Here is a 19,602-nt window from a genome sequence, read left to right as displayed (position 1 = left end):
CGGAGGAAACCCACGCAGACACAGGGAGAACACACCACACTCCCCACAGACAGTCACCTGGAGGAAACCCACTCAGACATGGGGAGAACACACCACACTCCTCACAGACAGTCACCCAGAGGAAACCCACTCAGACATGGGGAGAACACACCACACTCCTCACAGACAGTCACCCGGAGGAAACCCATGCAGACACGGGGAGAACACACCACACTCCTCACAGACAGTCACCTGGAGGAAACCCACGCAGACACAGGGAAAACACACCAAACTTCTCACAGAGAGTCACACGGAGCGGGAAAAAAAACCCCTAAAAATTAAGTTTTAATACTCTATGTTCACAGTCACTAACATCAAAATAATCATATTTAAATAAACTACACAAAAAACTCCCATGAACTTATATCTTCAAGAACAGAACAAATTGATGCACCTGTTTTGGAAGTGCCTTTTCCTTGATGAAATTGAAGTGACAAATAAGTTCTTCTTGCCTTTTTCAAATAACTTATAAATAACTTGTAAATATCTTATTCGTACACCTAATACATATTCATTTGTTCACATGTTATAGTATTATGCTCTATCATTTAGGGATGTATGGGATGCTTGTACACCTTGTAGCTTGTAGTTAGAACATTAGATATAGCATACGTAACTTGGTCTGAAAACTAAACAGTTACCATTACTGTAAAGCGCATATACAGACCAAGATATGTAAGCTCAAACAGCTTGTAGTGGTGTGTTTTCATACACTGATGTGTACACTCTAAGAGTTCTAATAAAACAACAGATGTGTCGAGATGGCTGTGAGTGATTCCTTTGCTGCAGCATGTTATCCTGCTTGCCTTATCGATTCTTCTGTCAGCTTGATTAACAATCTAAACTAAGTTGTACCTCTCTGCACACGACCTGGCACAAGCAGATATCAATATTCACACTGGATAAAGCACAGATTTAGGGCATGAAAAGTCAATAAAAGAGCGGAATATCAATCAGACTAAAGTCATAGGAAGAGCTTGAGTGAATTATGTAATATGTGTTCTTTGAAGGCCAAGCTCGGCTATTTCCCTCTCACACACTCTGGGAACAATGCCTCTTTGATGCTGAGTTTATTTTTTCCATCATCTTCACTCCCCACAATGTTCACATTGTGCAACAGTAACTTTGTTTTTTCCATGGTATTAGAATCTGTAGTTATTTGATATGGACTCAAATGACTGAATTAAATGATAAATGGCTGAAATTATTATTCACATTATATTCACAGTTTCCATTCTTTAGATATGGTTTTACGCTAGATGTAGGAATATTGTGAAAATTTGATGCCATTTAGATGAGGTTAGAAAGCATTTGTGATCGAGTACTAATGTTAGATGACTTGTTCTGAACCTGAAACAATGCCATCTCATCACAGCAGTGCTGAAAGGAGTTTTATCACTTTAGAGGACTAAGTTCTGTCGTCCATAGCTCAATGCTCCACAGCTCCTCGAGCCAATGCATTGAGAATTGTGACCTTAGGCTCATATATTTCTCAAATCGGTAATGATAAGGAGTCTTCAAATGTATGGAACTGTTTCAAGTGTATTGAGTTTGGGTTTGGGTTTTTTAAAATTCCATTTACAGCTCAAACTTCATTTCCAGACAGATATAGAAGAGAGAGAGAGAGAGAGAGAGAGAGAGAGAGAGAGAGAGAGAGAGAGAGAGAGAGAGAGAGAGAGAGAGAAAGAGAGAGAGAGAGAGAGAGAGAGAGAGAGAGATACAATATGCCTTTTCTGACTGAGGTTTGAGATCAAGCCTGTGGAGATGCTGCAATTAAACTCACTAGATGTGTGAAAAGGTCCCAGCCTCATAAATGTCTCCTTGTGCTGTAAAAACATTAGTCATGTCTCACAGCTTTCATTAAGATGATAGGTATGACCTCACAACTGGAGAGTTGATGATAAATTTCAAACCATTATAACCAACCTACCCATGTCAACACTGTCAGGAGAGGATTTGGAGGGCAATGGGGTGAACATTAGAGATGATAAAAATGATGAAATACAGAACATTCTGCAAGGAGTTATAAACTTTTAAGCCAGCTTTGCCAAACATTCTAACTGTTCATACCAATGGAGTGGTAATTTTGGCCAAAATTAAAAATCTGGTACGTTCACTCATTCTCTCAATGTAGCTGCAATTCTGTTAACAAGAATCCCTGGTCTTGACCCTAAGAAAACCACCTTGTGATGGTGTGTCTTGAAAGTGGAACTGAAGATTCAAAGGCAGTGCTTTGGTATGGATACTTGGTTTGATTATTCCTTAAAAATATATAATTAACCATTGGCAATTTGATGTAAGGGCTGTCTCACTAATGTCAGATGGAACCACACACGTTAGTATTTATCTACTAGATCAGAAGGTAGCAGGAGTGAGGAATTCTTGAGCACTGTAATAATTCACAGCGATACACAGTCTATTTTAAGCTTATACTGCAGTACACTGTACTACTCTCTATTATATATAATTTAGTATACTATAGTATGCAGTACTGAACTACGTTGGAAAGCTGGTTGATTTTCATAAAATAATGAATGTAATATGTCTGAGTGGAATCGCGACACATGAAACTTCATATAGGACTCCATTAGCCTTGCATCCTCTCTGCGGGCACATCAATTATTCAGTTCTCACCAGTAGAAGTTGCTTTTCATCTTCAGAGAAATTGCTCAAACACGAATGTAAAGTGCTCTAATGCATTTTACACCATGTCCATGATGAGAAGTGTCTTACATGCAAGCACATATTTACTCAATCTTGACTCTAAAAATCATACGCTGGTTTTAGGCGGTGTAGATCATCTCCATGCATCAGATAAGGTACATTTATTATGCTGTGGTGCTTCAAAAAAAGAGCAGCGTAAAATCATGTTTGCCCATACATAGAATACAGAATACACTAACTAAATTATTGGGGTTGTTATTATTAATTAATAATAACACTATGATAAATATATTCATTCATTATCTGTAACCGCTTATCCAGTTCAGGGTCGTGGTGGGTCCAGAGCCTACCTGGAATCATTGGGCGCAAGGGGAGAATACACCCTGGGCAACACAGACACACACACACACACACACACATTCACTCACACCTACGGACACTTTTGAGTCGCCAATCCACCTACCAACGTGTGTTTTTGGACTGTGGGAGGAAACCGGAGCACCCGGAGGAAACCCATGCAGACACAGGGAGAACACACCAATTCCTCACAGACAGTCACCTGGAGCGGGAATCGAACCCACAACCTCCAGGCCCCTGGAGCTGTGTGACTGCGACACTACCTGCCCAGCATATTCTTGGAAGTAGTAATGAATTAAGCAGTAGCATGAAAAACAGCCATTTAATGTAAAAGAAAATAATATGAGCAAATCAGTAAAGAAGCAAAATACAAAAGAATAAAACAGAAAGCATGCATTTAGTCAATCCCAGGGCATGAGACTAAACATTCCTAACTAATCCTATAGTAGAAAGAATGCTACCAATAGCCAGTCACAGTGAAGAAGAATGAACATTATTTGCCAATTCTAGCTCACGAACTGAACCACGTTAGGGGACATCCTACCCCTTGCCAATGAGGAGATTGATCATAACGAACCAATCCTGGGACAGGAGCCTGGGTTTTACTAGCCAATCCCAGCGCAGGAGCCGAAACATTATTAACCAATCCCCGTGGCGAAGGCGTGGCCTGTCAGAAAACGGGTGTGGAAATGTTTCATTACGTGCTGCTGTAGCTCAGTGAGAACACAGTGTCACCTCAACGACTCACAGAGTTCAGTCTGAGGAAGATGCAGTATAGTGCTTTACCTCTGTAATTTGCAGCCTGGATATTGGAGCAGTGACCTACATTTGGTTGGATATATAACCTGACGGGGAACAAGAAAGACAATGCCTGAGGAAAAAGGTACAGTTGCACTCTGGTGTATCCTTGTCATTCTGTTTAGTAAGTGGTTATTTTACCTTGCTGGACAGGCTACATGCTTTTCCACTTTTACCTTTAATTTTGGTCTGAATCAGGACACTGTTTTGTGCTTTACTGAGTTCAGGGAGGCAATGACATTGAACACAGACCTCAGAATGCCTTAAGACACTTCTGCAATGACAAGGGGTAAAGTAAAAAGAGTAAAGAGTTTAAGGATGCCATGATTAAATGTTTAATTCTGTCAATGGGGAAATAGGGCATCAATGACACAATAATTACAATCATATATTTCAAATAATGTGATAGATATTTCGAAGTACACTGAACAATCACTGGATTAGGAACACCTACCTTGTATTTACACTTATTGCCCATTTGATTGTCCACTAACCACACAAAGGCACCCTGTAGTTCTACAATTAAAGAAAGTAGTCCACCTGTTTGTCTGCATACTTTCATATCTCCATTTCATCCTGCTGTTCAGGACCGCTACAGGACCATCACAGAGTGAGAAGGATACGGGTGGTGGATCATTTTTAGTGCTGCAACGACACTGACAACAGCAGTGCTGCTGGAGTTTTTAAACACTCTATCCACTCACTCTATACTCTGTTAGACACACCTAACTCAGTGCTCCATCTTGTAGATGTAAAGTAAGTAGCTCATCTGTTGCTGCACAGTTTGTGTTGGTTGTCCTTTAGGACACTGGACGCCACCGACAGGATGCTACTGGCTGGATATTTTTGGTTGGTGTACAATTTTTAATCCAGCAGAGACACTGAGGACTCAAGTAGCCCTGCTGTGTCAGATCCACTCATACAGCAGAACTCATAACACACACTAACACATCACAACCAAGTCAGTGTCACTGCAGCACCGAGAATGAGCCACCACCCAAATCATATCTGCTTTGTGGTGGCACTGTGGGGGTCCTGACCATTGAAGAGCAGGGTGGTTGCATGTTGTATTCCAAACACTGTATTTCTGTCTCATTCTATTCTACATTTTGTAAATGATTGTGTTACAGAAGTTGTATCAGCATCAGGAGAAATAATGGATAACAGCCTACAATTCACACATTGGTGCATTCCAAAATAATTTTTTTGCATAAATCCTGATCAATTAGACCTTGTTGTCCCAGTAACACAAGGAGCTGATATATCATAGATATTTACTGATTAAAGAGGAGTCCAGAAAACAACAGTATTGGCATCACACATAGTGAATAAACAATCACAGGCAGCATGGCTTGCTTCTGCACTCCAGGATCTTTGATGCAATCTGGACCTTCTGTGTGTGTGTGTGTGTGTGTGTGTGTGTGTGTGTGTGTGTGTGTGTAAATATGTGAGACCCAGGGTGAGAGAGATTTGTTAAAACACTGTGAATGTTCACAAGATGCTCACAGATGGTTTGCATGTAAACTGGTTTCTATTAAAACAATAATAATGATAACTTTTCAGTTAGAATCCATGCTTTAGTAATGACCTTATGATCATCACGAAATAAAGTGATTCATCATTTCATTTGGGTGACATCATTTCTGAATGCAGATAGACATTTAGCAAGTTTATTATACTGGCCTAGTCAACTATAGGGAAGGTCTCAGAGGAGCGTACTGGTCATGAGATTTTGGTATGTGTGTATTTGGCTCTGATAAGAATGGACTAACAGGCTTAGTGTTTGTTACATTTTAGGTGGAGTTGATGCTTATGCAACTATTTATTTTTCATTCCTGATACCATGAGGGCTATTGATTTCCAGGCAGATGCTGATGTCATTTGCATCTACTAAAGTACAGTCCTTAGGGCAGGGAAAGATTTATTAATTATTTATTATAAATGTATTATTTTCTAAAGCAGTCATGTAGTTACCTGCTGATTTAGCCCCTTCAGCTTCAAGAATTTTTCTTTGCACATTAATTCCTCATTTCCAAAATTACCTAATTTACATATTACCTTCCTAATACATACTATATCGGCTTTGAGTTAATGAATATAATATTATACCTGCAGTTTATGGGAATAAACACTTTATCTAACTGTTCATTCATTAAGTGGAATGCATTTGCTCTGGGCTATAACTGAGCCCTGCTAAAAATGTAGGTGGGACCGTAGTGGTGTCAGTCACACTATTCTGGATATAATTGTATCTGTGACAGTGACGGTGTTATGCACCAATCAGATTCCACTCAGCTCAGATGAAGGCAGCTGGAATAGAGACTAGATATGATGTAACATTTGGATCTCTTCCTGCAGTCAGAAAGACGCCCCTTATACTGACAGCAACAGCAGCAACAAACAAAACTGACTGACTACCGCTTCTGTCACATGAGATGGCAGACCTGGACACACCGCAGCACTGACACAGCACTGACGCACAGCACACTTACTTAAAAAAGTAATGACAGTTTGGTCAGAGTTTGGTTGCATTGTTTTTCAGGTAGTTGTTTGGTCTCAGACGGTTGCTTCCTTATTTATTTACTGAAGCTAAAATCTATGTAGCTAATGTATTGAAAATGTATAGCCATTAGACTAGAATCATTTGCAATGCATGGATAATTCATCTCATATTTGCTTGGCTAATATTCCCTTAAGGACAAAGAGTTCATTCTTTGATATGGGAATCTAGCCTGTTATCAAAGTTCCAGTTTACAAGGTGAAACTTTAAACCATGTGATATAAACAAACTAGAAACATTGTGGTGCACACTTTAGTTACATATCCTTTTTCACTCTAATGGTGTTACAGCACTTCCAGAACTTTATTCTACCCCCAGAGACTACTGTTCTGACCAGATTTATTCAGCATGTTATTCTTTAATGTAACGCAGAGTTAAATGAATGATGGTGCCCTCTGCATGCGTTAATTACTTTTGAAAATGTATTAGTGTTTTGATTGGTTTCTTACACGTCCTGGACATGAGCACAATAACAATAAAGACTCCTATATCTGGGCGCCAACCTACATTTTTAGTTCACAAACAATGATGAGCAGCTTATCACATGATAAGATCTTACATAGAGCCTCTGCTTATACAACAACATTTAGCAGCAGTGGTATTTTAAGCAAATAAACAGCTGCTAAACACGTGGACTGCCCAAAGTACTGGGTGTGATCTCTTATTGTACATGAGGTTCCTTTGTGAGGCGTGAGACTTACCATTCCTATTTTACACTATTGACATAGAAGGCCTTAGATTGGGATGCAATACACAGTTCCAAGTTAGAGGAATTATTCCAACCTATCTGCAATGCATTGTTATTTATAGACCAGTGAATGTCTTGTCGTTATAACTATGTGTTAACATGAATTCTGTCATAGTTATGTAATGGTGTTATAGCATGTTGCACATTGTTAGGCAATAAACATTTCCAGCTGTGCCAGTTAAAGAATGATACATCAAATTATTTGTATGCGTCCGCTGTTTTTTTACCATCTTGCATCTACTCTCATTTGTACCATAGCTTCCTGCCTACCTTTCAATTCCAGTCACTTTTTCAGCTGAGGTTTAGTGTAATATTAGCTAAATGACTGTTCCGGCCAGAACTAGTCCCACTGTTGTGCTCAGGAATAATCATCAGGTTTAACTTGACCTGAGACCTCTTAGTGATATATTGAGGTCAAATGCCACATGCTGATGTAAATCCATGAAAGTGAGATTCTGAATGGAAAAAAAAGCTGTGTAGATGTAAGGAATGGTAGACAATTTTAGGCAGATACCGTTTTCTTATATAACTATAAGTTACCATATATTGTCACAGTAAATTTTAAAATATTTAACCAACTTTACTGGGGCGTAGCAGGTAGTTGTGGGTTCGATTTCCGCTCCGGGTGACTGTCTGTGAGGAGTTGGTGTGTTCACCCTGTGTCTGCGTGGGTTTCCTCCGGGTGACTGTCTGTGAGGAGTTGGTGTGTTCACCCTGTGTCTGCGTGGGTTTCCTCCGGGTGACTGTCTGTGAGGAGTTGGTGTGTTCTCCCTTTGTCTGTGTGGGTTTCCTCCGGGTGACTGTCTGTGAGGAGTTGGTGTGTTCTCCCTGTGTCTGCGTGGGTTTCCTCCGGGTGACTGTCTGTGAGGAGTGTGGTGTGTTCTCCCTGTGTCTGCGTGGGTTTCCTCCGGGTGACTGTCTGTGAGGAGTGTGGTGTGTTCTCCCTTTGTCTGTGTGGGTTTCCTCCGGGTGACTGTCTGTGAGGAGTTGGTGTGTTCTCCCTGTGTCCACGTGGGTTTCCTCCGGGTGCTCCGGTTTCCTCCCACGGTCCAAAAACACATGTTGGTAGGTTGATTGGCGACTCCAAAATGTCCGTAGGTGTGAGTGAGTGAGTGTGTGACTGTGTGTGTTGCCCTGTGAAAGACTGGCACCCCCTTCAGGGTGTATTCCCGCCTTGCGGCCAATGATTCCAGGTAGGCTCTGGACCCACCGCGACCCTGATTTGGATAAGCGCTTACAGATAATGAATGAATGAATTAACGAACTTTACTCACATGGAGCTGGTTTATTCTTAATGTAACATATTGATCAATAGAATGAGATACTCTGGTGCAGCTGCACAAGGACAAACAGGCACAGAGTAACCTGTGTCAAGTACTGGCTAAAGTATAAAGACCCCTGGCATTGGGTTGTGGACCTGAAGTTCTTTGAAGTGATGGAGCATATGTATAGTTATGTTCCTGTTATTTAAAAGTTATTTTCATGCTAAATTTCTTGAACAGTAGTTAAGTGAATCTTGCCTTCCTTGCTTTATTACCCTTGCTTTAAGGTATCTTGGTGTGGTGTGTGGCAGAGGGACAAACGGTAACCTGAGTACAGTGAAGGGTTGAGCATATAGAAGCCCACCGGAATGTTGCACAGCATGATGGAGTTTGAACGACCCCCTATTTATAGAAAACCTGCTTAAAGATGGACGACTGTGTCAACTCACTCCAAACAGGCTCAATAAAAAACAAGGCCCAAGTGCATGGGTGTGTTTGTAAGTTTAACTGTGTGTGTGTATGGTGTATACTGTGTTGGTATGAAACTCTGCATGTGTCCGTTTTCCCTCATGTGCTGACATTTGGTAGGTGAAGCCACAGGGGCTAAGACTGTGAGCTGGAGATGATGGATGGTGTGAACATCTGTGCCACACAGCTCAGTGTAACGGAGAAGGTTGGGTCTAATATACTTGCAGACATCCTACCACTGCTCCAAGCTTTTTAATGCTCCAGCCATTAAAACATTGCTCTGGGAGTTGGATCTTTAGATGCATTGAGCATATAGATGTGTTCTACCAGATTTAAGAGGGTTACAAGGATTCATTTTAGTTATGTGACATATTAAACCCAAAGGTATTGATTAATTGTCAAGTTACTGGTGATCTTGTAACGTAAGACCTACTTAGTACTCACGTTACCATTGCTGTGGTCACAGTTTAAGTTTTTTCCTTTTTCCTTAAATGCACAGAGTACATTTCATACCACATTTTAAACTCCTTAAGTAGCTACATGAAATGTGAGTAAATTTTCAGGCCATGGCTAATATGTCTGTAGTGTGGACATATATTAAATATTAAATGACTCCTGTTGAGGTCAGGGGCAAATAACGTGATAGGGACAACCCAAGTTTGGGTGTGGAATGCTCAGTTAAAATCAGTTTTTTTCTTTCGATGTAGTGAATTGATATTTTTCTTAGTGATGTATGATATCTGAATCATATCAGTATTGTTAAATATTTGCTTTCAAATTATTGACGGTTGACATATGTTTAGGTTTATCCAGTACTACAAACAAATATTTGATGGTGTATTAGTTGATACTGTGTTTATAACTTAATAAATATATAAGTGGTATTTCTGTAATGAATCTCTATTATGTTCATCTAGATCAGGGTTTCTCAATCCTGGTCCTTGAAGCACCCTACCCTGCACATTTATTGTTTTCTCTTCTCAAAACAAGATCTAATTCAACTAATCAGTTATTAAATGTACTTTCTTGGTTATAGTGGGAGTATTAAAATAGTGAAGCCACTAAAATGTACATGGCAGGGTGCCTCCAGGACCAGGATTGACAGTCACTGATCTAGGTGGAGTAAGTCTTACTTAATAACTGTGTATGTAATAGCATGTGATAAGTGATATGTAAAGAAATAACTTGACATTAGCCCACAAGTCCCATATTCATTCATTACCTGTAACCGCTTATCCAATTCAGGGTTGCGATGGGTCCAGAGCCTACCTAGAATCATTGGACGCCCTGGAGGGGGCGCCAGTCCTTCACAGGGCAACACAGACACACACACATTCACTCACACACTCACACCTACAGACACTTTTGAGTCGCCAATCCACCTGTGTTTTTGGACTGTGGGAGGAAACCGGAGCACCCGGAGGAAACCCATGCAGACACAGGGAGAACACACCACACTCCTCACAGACAGTCACCCGGAGGAAACCCACGCAGACACAGGGAGAACACACCACACTCCTCACAGACAGTCACCCGGAGAAAACCCACGCAGACACAGGGAGAACACACCAACTCCTTACAGACCCGAAGCGGGAATCGAACCCACTACCTCCAGGCCCCTGGAGCTGTGTGACTGCGACACTACCTGCTGCGCCACTGTGCCGCCCCTCCATATTGTTTCATTTATAATATTTAATCCATGCACCAATGATGTAGATTGTAAGAGTCTGAGTTGCGGACAATGCGCTGTTTCACCTACATCTTTTAACATTACCATTAAACACTCGGCTTTGCCTTAAAATAAAGTAAACCTGAGTCTCTAAAACACCTTTGTTTGTAAGGCTGCCTGACCTGAACATTCTTGTTTTTATTGGAAACATGCTTTCATGTTGTACACTCGTAGTGGACTCATGTTGGAACCGTCAAACAGTGGGCATCACTCCCGTAACTGTTTTACATTCACTTCAGTTTTCTTTTCATTACTTGTATTTTCCCTCTTTGTGCTTGTCAGTATTCTAAATCTCTAGACCTTAACCTGGAAGAGTCATGAACATGAAACATGATTATTGTGTGGTCAGTGTTGTTGAAATAGCAAGTTAGCCAAAGTGTGATTCAGTAAATGTGGAATGGAAAAGACAAGAATCCTCCTGAGCTTGGCAGCTGCAGCAGGTTGATCTACTGTGTGATTACTGTGAACTGTCTTAGGGCTGGAAGAGATGTGTTTGTATTGGGTTTGGTCTGTGTGGCCTCTGCTGTTTAACAAGTGTACCTGATATTTCCGAGCAGGAAATCATTTTAGCTCAAAGGGGCCTTTAAACATTCCCAACATGCTTTGCTTTAGGTGCAGCTGCATAAAAGAATTCTTATAGGGACCAATAAATTGTGCTGGCCGGGTCAGCAGTGTCACTGTATGTTACACTGGTGTCAAGCAGTGCATGCATTGTTAAGACCATGAACCCTCCATATTGAATTTCTTTATGAGCTAATCTTAATTTAATTACCATTGGCAGTGACTTGCTCTCGTAGTGGTAGATTTGTTGCTAAAGGAAATTACTGTATTTCGGAGCTGATTGTTTAACTGACCATTCAAGGGAAACCACCCATAGATTTAACGCCTGTTAACAAACAAACCAACAAGCATTGTTGTAAGGTTCCACATCAACAAGGTTCTTGGGCAGGGAAATTTCCAAACTTTAAATCAGAGCCCTTACATTCTGACATGCCAATTCAGAGCATTTTTATTGGTTCAGAATACTTCCTGGTCATAGCTTTTCTGTGGCAAATATATGGACGATTTTCATTGAAATCAAACTTAATTTCAGTGTATAAAAATTCATTCATTCATTGTCTGTAACCCTTATCCAGTTCAGGGTCGCGGTGGGTCCAGAGCCTACCTGGAATCATTGGGTGCAAGGCAGGAATACACCCTGGAGGTGGCGCCAGTCCTTCACAGGGCAACACACACACTCACACATTCACTCACACACTCACACCTACGGACACTTTTGAGTCACCAATCCACCTACCAACGTGTGTTTTTGGACTGTGGGAGGAAACCGGAGCACCCGGAGGAAACCCACGCGGACACAGGGAGAACACACCACACTCCTCACAGACAGTCACCCGGAGGAAACCCACACAGACACAGAGAGAACACACCACACTCCTCACAGACAGTCACCCGGAGGAAACCCACGCAGACACAGGGAGAACACACCACACTCCTCACAGACAGTCACCCGGAGGAAACCCACACAGACACAGGAAGAACACACCAAACTCCTCACAGACAGTCACCCGGAGGAAACCCACGCAGACACGGAGAGAACACACCACACTCCTCACAGACAGTCACCCGGAGGAAACCCACGCAGACACAGAGAGAACACACCACACTCCTCACAGACAGTCACCCGGAGGAAACCCACGCAGACACAGGGAGAACACACCACACTCCTCACAGACTGTCACCCGGAGGAAACCCACTCAGACACGGAGAGAACACACCACACTCCTCACAGACAGTCACCCGGAGCGGGAATCGAACCCACAACCTGTGTGACTGCGACACTCCCTGCTGCGCCACCGTGCCGCCCCAATGTAATAATAATAATAATAATGATTAATCTCCTATTTAACAGTAACCACAAAACAGGAATCGTTTACATTTTAAGACATTCATACTTGCTGTTGGAGGTTTCTAGGATTTTGTGTTGTTTCTTACTGAGATAAATAGTTTTTTTAAGACCATTACAAAACAACATGCTACCTTTTTGTATAAAATATATAGTTTAAAATGGGAGATCTTTAGAGTGAAGACATATACCTTGACCTCAAAATTAGAAATAGAAGTAAAATATCAAAGTATGTGCATTGCCACTTGCCTAATGAAAATATATTCAAATACAGCATTATGACAGGCACAAGTTATTTACTCTGCATGAGCTTTGACTTGCTCCTGGCAGATGCACATGCTCCCAGGCTGATGGGAACAGGGGAACATGTGATTGCTCCTAAGTATCTGCCTTCCTTCATCACATGCTTCAAATGTGCTTTGTATTCTTGTATTCTTCCTCTCCTGATCTTGAGCTCTCAGCTCAAAGCTCTTTGATCAAAATGAAGGCCCAGCAGCCCTGTTTCTGAACAGTTGTCAAACCGGCTTCACGTCGAAAAATGCTCAGTGAATGAGCTCCAAAGTGAGCTTTAAGCCTCAGAGAATAATCAGCTAAAGGAACATCCCTTGTTTAAGTCCACTAAAGAAGAAGGTGGGATATCCGACTGAAACCGGTTTTACTCCACACCCTTTCACAAGCAAGAGAGTGCAGCTGAGAAACAGAAACAATGCTGTGCTCCTGAAAATGATCTTAAATCCTCACATCAAGTACACAACAAGACTAACTTTCCTCGCCTAGTTTTAAAAACTACCGACGTTCAAGCAATTTCAGTATGTACTTTAGGGTCAAACATCTGTAGACACCTGCTCACTAAGTGTAAATTTTTTGGTGTAAAATGCTTTGCATATAAAAACAGGCAGAAGAACCTCTCTGTCACTGGCAGCAAGCTGAAACTAGCAATCTCAGGTGCTATTATAAGAACACAAACCATGTTTTCATGTGTGACCTCATGACACAGGAATCCATCACCTTTTTTCTGCCTGCCCTTTAGCTCTGAAAACTATTCAATCACATTTTCTGAGACAGTATATTTTCAGCGATCTGCAGACTCAAAGAAGCATGGACGTGCACAATGTGTGTGTGTGTGTGTGTTCACTTGTTGTGATAGGGATGAGTGGGAACAAGTTCTTTAATTTGACAATGAAACACTTATCTAACTTTCCCTTTTTCTCTCTCCCCCCTCTCCCTTGTTTACCTTCTCTGAATCTCACTGTCCTTTCCTTCTTCTCTCTATTCCTCTCTTTTCTGTATTTCTTTACTATCTCTCCGTCTATTGGTCATCTCCTCATTTCACTTTCTATGTCTCTTTTCCCCCCGTCACCCATTTTGTCATTACATCTTTCTTTTGCTCTCTGCATTTCTGTCTCTCCTTCTCCTTCTGCCCCTCCTCCCCCCTCTCTTATTCACTACAGCATTTCAGCAGCAGGCGGTTCATGGTCCTCTGGATCAGTCTAAGGGTCCCCCACCTCAAAGCGGTCCGATCCTGTGTCAGAACTGTAGCAAGGCCTGCAAGGGCGAGGTGCTGCGAGTTCAGAACAAACACTTCCACATCAAATGCTTCGTGTGTAAAGGTAACAAGTCAAATCATGCACTCTCACACTTGCCAAGCTCACCGAGATAAGTCTTACAAGATGTCAGTGATTTGGCATTCATTCATTCGCAGTCATTAGCAGTGTATTAGAGGCTTATCTATTGACATTTACATTAAATGAGTCTCAGGATTATCTGACTGAACAAATGTGTTTTTTAAAAGTTTTGTGGAAATGCCAGCGCATCTGAAACCACACGCCAGTTAGAACAGAAATCTTTGAGGAAACAAAAGATAAATGCAGGGTGAATTCTACCGAAGGTGGTGCTACCTATATCTCTTGAAGATTCCTTTCCTGTTCTTATCTTTTGTTTTTTTTAATCTTAATTAATTTTTAAATAAGTTAGCAGCCATTTGTGTTATAACAATTAATTTTTTAGATTTTGATTAATTTGATTAATTTAACATACATTGTTTAGATAAACAGTAGTTGTGCAGATCTAACTGTATTGCTGTGGTAGGTATACATTGAGTGATTATGTTGTGAGCTTGAATCCTGGAGATAACAAAAGAATTGCTAAGCTAAGCAAACTCTGTTTTTGAAACCAATCCTGATTGACCTGTCTAGCTAAAAGATTCAGCAAATTTTCATGTTTAAAAGTTCACATGCAGACAAATTTAATTTAGGAAACTTTTTAGAAAGGTTCCAGCTTTGTACTCTGTGTGACTGTGACTGTATGTGTCTCTCTGTGTGTGCACCTGCTTGTGTACTATAAGCAGGACTATTACTCCAAGCGGCTGTTGTAAGTATAATGTTGTTGTGAACACAGATGCTGGTTGCTAGGTGACCTCGGGGGGACCCTAGTGAGAGTTGAGCAAAGATATTCTTACATCAGTATGTAAGAACCACACAAACACACACACACACACACACACACACACACACATTTTTTGTGAATGAGTTCCTTACACTTGAATTCAGGATAAATTACATTTTATCTAATATAGAGTTTCTACCAGCTGTCATCTGGTTTACGTGTCAAGAAACTGGGGAGAGAGAGAGAGAGAGAGAGAGAGAGAGAGAGAGAGAGAGAGAGAGAATGAGAGAGAGAGAATGAGAGAGAGAGAGAGAGAGAGAATGAGAGAGAGAGAGAGAGAGAGAGAGAATGAGAGAGAGAGAGAGAGAGAATGAGAGAGAGAGAGAGAGAGAGAATGAGAGAGAGAGAATGAGAGAGAGAGAGAGAGAGAATGAGAGAGAGAGAGAGAGAGAGAGAGAGAGAATGAGACAGACAGAGAGAGAGAGAGAGAGAGAGAGAGAATGAGAGAGAGAGAATGAGAGAGAGAGAGAGAGAGAGAGAGAGAGAGAGAATGAGAGAGAGAGAGAGAGAGAGAGAATGAGAGAGAGAGAGAGAATGAGAGAGAGAGAGAGAGAGAGAGAATGAGAGAGAGAGAGAGAGAGAGAATGAGACAGAGAGAGAGAGAGAGAGAGAGAGAGAGACGCTAGAGTAAATAAATAAAATTAAACTTTGGCTGTGCTTGATAGGATTTGATTCAATTTGTGATCAAATATTTTCCAAATATTTCACACTATTACTCCATCAAATGAAACAGACAATGTATATTTAATTACATGAACCCATCTATCACGAATACTGGTACTGCTGGGAGAAACCTGGCAAAGTGAACACATTGTTTCAAATGTAAACCAAACTGAAACCTAAGTTACAAAAATGAAACTTAATGTTTTTATTATTTTATTATTATTTCATTAGACATTTTGTACTTTGTTGTTTCAAATCTATTTGTTTGAAACACTTTACATGCCTTACAGCTGTAGTTATTCATCAATACTGCTGCAGATTAATATCTGTATAACTGTATGACACAAATACTGTGATAGATAAGACTTCATCCTGGACTAGTAGAGAAGAGACATGGCAGCCTAAAGGGACATTTCTTCCCTCTCTCTCTGAAACTCCATGTTCACCTGCACACAAATCAAAGGTTTGTACTGATAAGTAATTTCAGTTAAGGCCAGTGGACAGCAGTACATGGGTATTGGCATGTGTGTGTGTGTGTGTGTGTGTGTGTGTATGAACATGCCAGAAGGCTCCTGGTACCAGCTGCCTGAAGGAAAACTCCCAGAGAACGTGTTGGTCTTTTGCAATTATCACATTAATTCACATTAATTCATTAATCCTTTTTTACAGATCCAAATCACACCAGATGTAAACATTCATGACACTCAGAACCAGGCCTGAAATCCTAATAATTAATATATAATAGCAATTGTGCTATTATATTTTGGAAAAAATAAAAATAAAAAGATGGTTTTTGATTTTTCCATTATTTTAGATGTGCACCAATCTTCATTCAATGCTCCTTGTAATGTTTTGAATTCTATTGGGACTTAATTGTTTGTGGCTTGATAACAGTTCAGATTTGTCCTTAAGAGCTTTATGGATCAGTTTATTTGGAAATCTTATACAAGCCTTTATTTTTGCTCTGAAATGCTGAGTGACATGGGAGTGACAGTGTTCTTATAGAATGACCTCACACTGGCCACAGGGGGTTGTTTGGTTTTATTTTCACAGGAAATATTTTTGTGTATGTGAGTGTGTATGTATTCAACACACATTGTCCTCTCACTCACTTCTTTGCTATGTAAAGTGTTTAGAGGCTAGATAATGTTGTTGTAATGCTGTTTTTGGACGCGCAAACCCTACTGGAAGGTTTTGATAGCTGTCTGGCAGATCGATAGAAGACATTGGGAAAGATTCTAGAAAAGAGCTGCCTGTTCTTGTTCTGAACAGACCATGAAAACATGAGAGTATTATTTTGCACCGCTGGGAGGGCATTACGTCACACGGTGGACCCACACCCACACAAGGCTTTATATGCGTTGATGAAAAGCAAATCCATGTGTAAGAATACAGAGCTATTTGCTCTTCATTTATCAAAAGTCAAGAGAGGACACGGTGCTCAAACATGGTCCTCAGTATAGCTGCAATTTACCATTTACATTTTCACTGTAGCTGAGGCCCTTATAAATGGAGTAGAGCCACCATGATCATTTCATTAAAATGTACTTTCCTGTTTTCTAGTTACTACTTAATACAGTAGTACTGTGCAGTTGGTTCCTTGGCATTTATTAACTTGATAAACTGATATTTGCTTGACAATGTATAATAATGTCATAGCAACAGACACTTGGGTTTCTGCAAGATATTTATGATGATGAGACACTGGTAAACTTTAGCTAGTGCTTCGTGATTGGCAGTCAGGCAATGAACGGGAAATGGGCCTTGATTAGTATTATCGTATCCCAATTTTGGGATAAATCAGTTTTAGTGATTTTAAAATATGAACTAATCAATCACACAGTTCTGAAACCCTGAAGCTTCTAATAATGTATATTTAAATGTACAATAAACAATTAACCTAAGATCAACACAACTATCTGCTTGCCTCCAAATGTTACATAGTGCAGATTCTGTAGTGCAGCAGTACCTGGAGTAGCAAATACATAAGCTTTGTTCCCCCATTACATGCATTAATGATTAAACGTTCTTAATTAATACATGTTAATAATAACGTTTGTTTGCTCTTCCTGTTTCTCTGCATCTCTCTCTCTCTCTCTCTCTCTCTCTCTGTCAGTGTGTGTGGGTGTGTGTGCATGTGCAATTTTCCAGAAAATGCCTTTCCTACAATGAGTGACCTACACCCTACTGAGAACACCCAAGTGCAGCTGCCTTTTATTTTCCTCAGTCCCATGGTGTCTGTTGTTTTTTTCCAACACTCAAACACACGTGTCCCACACACACACAAAACACACACAACACACTTAAATACTCCATAGTCCAGGAGGGTCATCAGATTGTGTTGGGAGTTTGGCAGAGAGAGGGGAAAGAAACTGAAAAGATATGAGTATAATGGGGATACTCAGATCTCACACAGAGGAGGGAGTCTAGGAACATTCCACTTTTGCACTTGCAACACGTATGAGCCAGATTACACTTATTGCATGTAGGTCATATTTTCAACAACACATAAGGATCAACAACACCATCTTGTTTCTAGTAGTACTACTAGTGCTTTTACTAGACATTTTGAAATTAGTGATCCAGTAATATCTAACCTGTATATATAGATTCAGTCTATACTATTCTTGTTAATATTGATTATTAAACAATAATACATAATAAATGATATGCGTGGGTTTCCTCCGGGTGCTCCGGTTTCTTCCCATGGTCCAAAAACACACGTTGGTAGGTGGATTGGTGACTCCAAAGGGTCTATAGGTGTGAATGTGTGTGTGTGTGTGTGTGTGTGTTGCCCTGTGAAGGACTGGCGCCCCCTCCAGGGTGTATTCCAGGTAGGCTCTGGACCCCCCGCGACCCTAAATTGGATAAGCGGTTACAGATAATGGTGTGGGGTGGGGAGAGCCATGTGTGTGCGTTGGTGGTGGGGGGGGGTGTAATGATGGAGGGTGGGTGTAACTCTGTGTAAGAACATTTTTTTTTTTAATTTGGAAGGGTATATTAAAGGACACCCCATAAGATTTCAGTATTATGAAAGCAACAAAAGTAGGATATTGATGAATGACAGAAATGTCTAATGTACAGAATCAGTACACAGTACAACACATAAGTGCCTATTCACCATTGAGAATTATCCACCAAAAAATCATACCAGCTCTATGCTGGTCTGGTGGGGTACTGACCATAGAAGAGGGGGCAAAAAAGAGGAGTTACAGATGGACTACAGTATGTAATTGTAGAATTACAAAGTGCTCCTGTTTGGTCAGTGGGGCTGAAAGAATGTAGAGTCTATGTAGGAACAAGGAAGTGGTACTTACATTCTGATATGACTGGGTATGTGGCTCATTGAGGCATCATTGAGTACAGGCATCATCAGTTTAACTGTCTTAGACTAATAATAATTGAGGCCTTAGGCAAGAAAACCTAAAAAAACTTGTTTTATCAGCCAGGAGATTGCATAGAATAGGGAACACAGATATATTCTTCAGTGACATGCAGACACATGCAGAGAAAGACAGCAGCTGCATGCCTGAGGTTATCATATTGTAATGTGCTATTAATTCTCCAAGAGGCATATTTTCAGGTAAAGCCTTAGAAGTAGGATTTTATTTATTTATTATATTTATTATAATTTTTATTATTATTATTTATTATAATTTTATTATTATTGAGACAAACATGAGGTACTCATTAAAAACATAAGCTGCAGTGTTTGCATAATTTCATGTTTAACGAAAAAAATTAATGTAAATATCTCACTAAATAAAATACCTCACACATAAATAGATATTTCCGGGGTTAAGAGTTTAAGCTGCAAATGCTGGTAGAGAGTGCAGTAAATGGGAAGTATGTGTGTTGCACACTCATCTGCTTACTCGACTGTTTTTCCCAGGATGCTCTGTTATGTCAGACACTGCTACAGCCTCGTCTATATTAATGTTGTTTATAATACAACTCTCACAA

The 19,602-nt window shown here is 40.5% G+C and overlaps 1 protein-coding gene across 4 annotated transcripts in view; it reads left to right on the top strand.

Annotated features, from left to right (window-relative positions):
• The window catches only part of ablim2 (actin binding LIM protein family, member 2), an 83,769-nt gene that overhangs the window by 10,098 nt on the left and 54,069 nt on the right, over nt 1-19,602 (top strand). For 3 of the 4 annotated variants that reach the window (XM_066663440.1, XM_066663437.1, XM_066663439.1), the window contains exons 1-2: nt 3,804-3,943; nt 13,983-14,141. In XM_066663440.1, the coding sequence (XP_066519537.1) occupies nt 3,928-3,943; nt 13,983-14,141 (175 nt within the window). In that variant the 5' untranslated portion in view covers nt 3,804-3,927. Of the gene's footprint in view, nt 1-3,803; nt 3,944-13,982; nt 14,142-19,602 lie in introns of those variants that run through there. The other variant, XM_066663438.1, reaches the window with a different exon arrangement.

This window comes from Hoplias malabaricus, chromosome 3 (assembly GCF_029633855.1).
Source record: "Hoplias malabaricus isolate fHopMal1 chromosome 3, fHopMal1.hap1, whole genome shotgun sequence".
Lineage (NCBI taxonomy): Eukaryota > Metazoa > Chordata > Actinopteri > Characiformes > Erythrinidae > Hoplias > Hoplias malabaricus.
Note: the sequence above shows the minus strand (reverse complement) of the source record. Positions and strands in the feature narration are given on the sequence as shown.